This window comes from Limulus polyphemus, unplaced genomic scaffold, assembly GCF_000517525.1.
Source record: "Limulus polyphemus unplaced genomic scaffold, Limulus_polyphemus-2.1.2 Scaffold964, whole genome shotgun sequence".
In the NCBI taxonomy this organism is placed as follows: Eukaryota; Metazoa; Arthropoda; class Merostomata; order Xiphosura; family Limulidae; genus Limulus; species Limulus polyphemus.
The window spans coordinates 277,176-284,272 of NW_013666574.1; the positions used below are offsets into that span (position 1 = coordinate 277,176).

The window sequence follows — 7,097 nt, forward strand, 5'->3', positions numbered from 1 at the left end:
AATCTTAACTACATCTGTTGAACAATACTTAACGTACTAAAATGTTGGATATATTTAACCTAATTATCTTAACTACATCTGTTGAACAATACTTAACGTACTAAAATGTTGGATATATTTAACCTAATTATCTTAACTACATCTGTTGAACAATACTTAACGTACTAAAATGTTGGATATATTTAACCTCATTATATTAACTACATCTGTTGAACAATACTTAACATACTAAAATGTTGGATATATTTAACCTAATTAATCTTAACTACATCTGTTGAACAATACTTAACGTACTAAAATGTTGGATATATTTAACCTAATTATCTTAACTACATCTGTTGAACAATACTTAATGTGCTATAATGTTGGATATATTTAACCCTCTTCTTTCAGCTATATATATATATATATTTAATGTTTCATAATGAAGGACATGGCCTTCCTCATTTTCTCAGTTGCATATGTTGAACAAGACTCGGCAAGTTAAACAGTATGGTGTATTTGATCCTATTTCAACTGTCATGTTTCATATAGTGTTCAATGAGCTTTGATGTATTCAGTTGAATATAATTGTAGAAAACATTAATTTTAGATAATAAAATATCATTTAGGAAGCCATCAGATAAGTACAGATAAATTATCAAAAGTAAAAAATGTTTTTAATGAAACATATCATTATGTTATAAATATTAGTTCTAGTTTTAAACATACTTTACTCTTCAAGAAAGGTTTATTTGGCTGTGGTGTTTGTACTTTATAAGTAAGTTTAACATTTCATGAAAGCTATAGAACATGATTTTGTGAATAACACAATAAAATAAATTGTACTGTAGCAGAACAGGCAAGCCAATCCAGACCAGTCAGATGACCTAATTCAACCTGGGAGTTCCCTGGAAAGTGTTGGTAGTCGGAGTGACTGCGGGTCAAGATCCAGTAGGTCTTTTCATTTATATGTAGTGTGTGTTTCGCATAAAAACTTCTTTGTTATAAGTATCCATTCTAGTACTGGTGATCTGTCTGTACTACAAAAACGTTTAGCTGTAGAAGTATGTATTCCACATACTTACTAGGCCTTCTCATTTGATAAAACCAAATTACTACATTGTATAAAAGATGTTTTAAAATTTAAATTAATTAATTAGATCTTGGATTGGTCAAGAAAGCTGAAAGTTTGTACTTGAAACAAAACTCAGAGCCATCCTATGAGCCATTATGTCACAGCTAAAAAATAAAGTATTGAACATATGTTGTATAAACTCTGGGTGTTTAAGTCTAAATGGCACCAAAGATGTGCTAATTATTGTGTAATTATATTAGTCTTGATCAAACTTCAACTTTTACACTTGAAGGTATTGGCATAAGAACACTGAAACATGTAGAGTCTTTTTAGGACTGGTTCCTTTTTTAATAATTTATTTCTTGTGCAATTATTTTAACATTTTACTCCATTTAATTGTGCATAAGATAAAAGTTCTAAAGGTATTACAATAGCACTAAAAAAAAACGTGTATGCTAGAACATCAAAAAATTATGGCAATTTAGAAATACCCCCAAACCTGATTGACATCAGACTAAGTGTCTCTATATATGCATCATTAAACTATAACGTAAACAAATAACAAATATCTGTTTTAGCTGGTGTCAGATGAGAGGAAAAAAAAACTTTTGAACTGATTTTTAACTGATGAAACTTAGATTCACATTTTATATATTAATAAGGATATTTCAAGTATGAGAAGATTGTTTTTTTCTTTAATATATTTGGTTAGAACAAGTTATATCATGATATTGTGACAGGTCTTCACAGCTCTGTATCATCAAGCAGTGATTCTAGTTCAGTATCTCCTGCCAATAAGAACACAAGATTCTCCCAGAGTTTTAACCCAAGTCAGCCTGAAGGAGCTCTTGAGACCACTTCCAATCACTTGGCTAAACCTTCGGGTAAGAAAACGTTTTGTTTCCCAATAAAGATTTATGATTAAGTGTTCATAATTTCGTCCTCTTGTTATAGTCGTAGTTTGTAATTTAATTAACTTTCAAAGCCGTATTTTGTTTAGTGGTAGAGTTCTGGATTTGGGAACTAGATTTGAATCTGTGCAATACCATAAAATAAACATTCTCCACAATTTAAACTGTGGGTGCATTATTAGAGTGACGATCAAACCCTTAGTGTGGTTGGTGTTTTTGTCGGCTGCCTGCCTTCCCTCTAGTCACTGGTTCAAAATTAGGGATAATGTTAGTAGTTTTGTCGTAAATATGAAATACAATACAAAGTTATATTTATTATAAATAAATTATTTTGTCAGTGTAAACTAGAAAAAAAAAGCAAGCTTTTATTATAATATTTTTTAAAAGTACAAATTCATGTTATTATGGTTTATTATGTTCTTTCAGAGCCAGCAGATGAATCTTGCATAGCGTTACAAGAGACTACCAGAGAGCCTTTTCAGAAGACACGTCTGGATGGACAGTCTGGTAACGGAGAGAAATTATTGTCATCGTTCTCTGTTGGACAGACTTTACAATCAAATAAAGTCAATGTAAAGGATGGGACCTGTCAGTTCAAATTAGGAAAAGACAGAGTCATTGAAGATGTAGATGGAAAAGACATTCATATTTTAAACAACAGTTCTCTCTCAAATTGTGTATGTAATCAGAATACCTCCTCTGAAGGAAGTTTAAAAAAACAACAAAATGGAAAAGTAAGTATAATGTGTTTCTTTTCTTACTAGACAATTCGGCCGTTGAGATTTTAACTTGTTTTTCTATGTTAAGCCATAAACAATAACTCAGGTTTTCTTTTTTCACGTGTGTGTGTCTGCTTCATGGTCCCTGGAGTTTTGGTTTTGTTTTTCTAGGCTGCAGCCACATGAAATTGATGATCTTGCATGATTTTGTTTGTCAAGTAATTTTGTTCTTAATTGAACCATGATTCAGCCGGTCACACGATGGCTTTTAAAAAACATACAACTTAAAATTGGCAGCTCCATTTTCTGTTTAAAGTTAAAGTCGGTCTTTAAATTGAGAGCGGAAAAAAAAGGGCATTGTTTTTAGTTTATCGTAACATTTTCTCCAGATGTTCATTGATTTTATTTTTTAACACTTTAAGTCATTGATTAATTTTTAAAAAAAATATATATATATTCCTGATATATTTTCTAGGTCCCAGAGGGTTACCAGAATCGGTATTGTCACACTGTTACGGATACTAAACCAAGACCTACAGGCATCTCTAGAGTGTCTTTAGCTTAAACACTTCGAAAGTCATGCAAAGTAAAATATTTAATAATAAGTAATGCAGATTTAAAGTTTACTGAGTAACGAGTGGAATGGCTTGAGAAACAATAACATACCACTGAGATGAGTTTAAGAATGATTAAAACTAATATATTTCCAGGTTTCATACAATCCATGCAACCCTTGGCTTCTTTCTTGTAATAAGAAACTATTTAATTTTAGAATTAGTGGTTTTGAAGTGCTGACGTACCAGAACCGAAATGATACTACTAAGTATTCCCCAATCTACCTGAAAAAAACAAAGTGTATCGAGTTTGAAAGCCTGAAGACGATTTGTCAATAGGGGAGAAACTGTCCTGATAAAGGTTGAACAGGTTTAGCTTTCTTTTTTATGTTAGTTGTTATTTCAAATTGGTGTGTCCATTTTGGATCAGTTTTGCATCTGTTTAGTTTCAGTTTGCTGTATTGGCAAAGCCTCTTCAGGTTTTTTCAAACTTCTACAAACACACACACACACACCATTTGATACTGTAAGTACTTTATTCAGAATTTTGTATATTTTTGTGAATTTCGTCATAATTCTATACAAACATTTGAGCTTGTAGTTTTTCAGAAGCAGTCTTTCTTTAGACTGTGTGAAACCCTGGTTATGGTACATTGTTGTTTCTGAATGTACGTGTACAAGGCTGGTAAGTATGTACAGTAGATTTGAGTAACAAGACCTGTAATGCATTAGATGCTGACGTAGAAAACACGTTATTCGATTCATTACAAGATTGTATTCTGATTGTCAGGTAGAATGCGATTGTGAACTGTGGAAGAAGTAAAAAAAGAGACTGTAATAAAGACAAAATAAGAGATGGTATTAGTATTAAACAATAATAAAATAGTTCTAACATTCTTGAAATAACAAAACACAGAGGAGTTTATTCTTGGCCAAGTCATATGCAAGTTTAATATATGTCAAAGTGATTATGCAAATCGTACATAGTGATTGTTAGACATAAAGATGAAGATAGTATCCGTACTGTTCAAAGGGATATATGAATGTGCTCATAATATATATATGTATGATATGACATTTTCTATATAAAAGATAAGAAAACAGATGTTAATATATTAAAGAAAGATAACAATACAAATAACAACCATGCAGAGACTCATTTGACTGTGACAATGAATCTAGAGGCAACCAGACAGATACTAGATTTACAGTATGTACTGTAGGCATAAGTACTGTGATGAGCACTCACGGAAAAGATCTGTGGAAAACAGAAGAGTTGAACAGAGCACAATTAGCTAATATATTCTATATAAAAAGCAGAGCAGTGAAACTGTCTCATCTCTGGTTACTATGCATAGCACGGAAATTTGACGCCAGAATTGCTTTGTTGTGCAATAAGATATCAAAGATGTACTATAAAAATCACCTAAATAGGAGTTTGTCTAGTCATTTTGTTCCTCATTGTGCTGCAGTTCCTGTAATTATACATATATATATATATATATTCACATTTATTGAGAATCTGAAAACTATTGACTGCTCTAAGTATTTAAACCTTCTTTATCAAATATTTTAACTGGTAAATGGGGTTCTGAAAGAGATATTTTGTTACAAAACACAGTACAAAAAAAAAGATTTTTGTTTCACTTTCAAGAATACAGAATAAAAACTTAAATCTGGAAAAACAATGTAACCTTTCTCCTAACCGGTAGATAATTAAAAACCATGCAGAATTAATCTAGATTTTTGTTATTCTATATCGAAAGGTTGTTTTATTCTTGTGTATAATGTCACCTTATTAAATTTACTGCTTTGTTAATTCCGTCAGCTTAAACTTTTGCAAAATAAAGACATTTTATTCTGATATTTATGCCTTATATATGTATAAATAGTTTAGTTTTTCATTTTATCTTCAGTGTACAAAGGCCACTTGTTAATGTTCACTACTAGAAATATTATTTCACTGTAAAAGGAAAAAAACAATGTATTTTCGGAAGTTTAATTTTTGACTGTCACTAAGTAAAAATGCCATAGCTTTTGTGAGTGAGTATCTCTCTCTCTCTCACTTAGGCCACAAAAGTTTTTATGCTATTATTTACATCTTTTATATAAAAAATTCCCCATTTATTTGTCTACAGGTGAATTCATGTTTTATAGGATACTTTTAACTACTTATTTTTATTTGTTACTCCAGTGAAAGCTGACATTCTAAGAACGCTGGTTTGTGTTTTAGACGGTTACAAAGGTGGTGGTTGGTCAAGGTTAAATGATCTTTCACAATAAAAGTAAGGATATATATTCTTATTGTTGAATGTTGATGTAATTCAAAACTCGGCTGAAAACATAAAGATCCTCCGAAAAAAAACCCTGATGATATATTCTGAAATGAAATTGATCTTTTGATTGCTATAAGAAAATAAAAACTCCCAACAAGATGAGGAATACATTGGGATCACAACCAATACGTAACAAACTTTAATACCTTTTCAAGTTATGTGGGAAATTTTTAAGTTTAAATGATCAGAAAGAAGCTATCTACCAATCGAAGAATCTTCGGCCTTTGAAACTTAAACAGTTTTATTTCTTGCAGCCACAAGAAAAAAAAAATCAAACATAAAGACATGAGGCTTTCTTCGTTATGTATGTTTCAAAGCACTTCTTCTTTAAAACCTGTCCATCTTTTTTATTTCTACTTCATCTAGTGTTAAACAGCTCATTGTGTGTTGCTTAATGTTGTAAATAGGTTGTGAGTAAGAAGGATTACTAGGTTAAGATCTATGTATCCATCTGTCTGTTAAAAATGAATTTTTGTTGAATATGATGAAACCAAAGGAGCCTTGATGTTTTTAATTTTGTTTAAAATTCTATTTTTTTGTTGCTGTCTGTGTAAACTGACAATGTTGGTTGCTGACCTTCATTTACTCCTTTTCAAATTATATATCTTAAGAAATATATGTAGATAGATAAATATATGAACACGTATATCTAAAGCCTGTCCAAAGATGTTGTAATGGAGAAACTTCAATAGGAAGGTATTAGCTACTGACTTAGTGGATGTATATAAAAAAATAATATCCTCTTCACTTCTACTGCAAGTTCTTAAAATGATTGAAACCATTCTGCCTTTTTTTGTTTTTAATGTTTTAAACACGGAGCCATGAGTGAACTGTTATGATTTCTTTTTAATAGGCTATGTGAATGGTAGGATTGTCAAATAAAATGTTTTATTTCAAGTCCTCAGGAATACTTTGTCTAGTTTTATGTTTACAGTGCTAAGATCCAAACACTAATCTGTGTCTTTAAGGCACAAATACAAGTTTGTAAAATACATTTTTTATTAGGAAATAGTATTGAAACATTCTTATTGTTTTACATGTTCTTACTGACAACTGTACAGATAAGTTCAAACAGAGCTAAGCTTCAGGATGAGCAAATGTCACTTATCATATGCATGAACTAAACAGTGCATGTGTAATAGTTCCATTGAAGGTTTAACAGGATCATGGAGATACCGTTTTGATCTGCTAGTGCAGGTGTTCAACAGAGAGTGAGGACATGGAAACAAAGTTGTTTATTGAAGCGAGGGTGTGTACCTTTGTCTCAAAACTTAGCTCTTCAGATTGGCCACATTTCTAAAGACCTGTGCTAACAAACTCGGAGCCAGATGGGTGAAGGTCTTCGGATTGGTCACATTTTTAAAGACCTGTGCTAACAAACTCGGAGCCAGATGGGTGAAGGTCTTCGGATTGGTCACATTTTTAAAGACCTGTGCTAACAAACTCGGAGCCAGATGGGTGAAGGTCTTCGGATTGGTCACATTTTTAAAGACCTGTGCTAACAAACTCGGAGCCAGATG

At 31.5% G+C, this 7,097-nt stretch overlaps 1 protein-coding gene across 1 annotated transcript in view; it reads left to right on the forward strand.

Moving 5' to 3' along the window:
* The window catches only part of LOC106461456, an 89,319-nt gene extending 82,834 nt beyond the window's left edge, over nucleotides 1-6,485 (forward strand). The window contains exons 10-13 of the mRNA XM_013921278.2: nucleotides 834-933; nucleotides 1,798-1,941; nucleotides 2,395-2,702; nucleotides 3,163-6,485. Of these exons, the coding sequence (XP_013776732.1) occupies nucleotides 834-933; nucleotides 1,798-1,941; nucleotides 2,395-2,702; nucleotides 3,163-3,252 (642 nt within the window). The 3' untranslated portion in view covers nucleotides 3,253-6,485. The remainder of the gene's footprint in view (nucleotides 1-833; nucleotides 934-1,797; nucleotides 1,942-2,394; nucleotides 2,703-3,162) is intronic.
* Nucleotides 6,486-7,097: the final 612 nt, after the last annotated feature.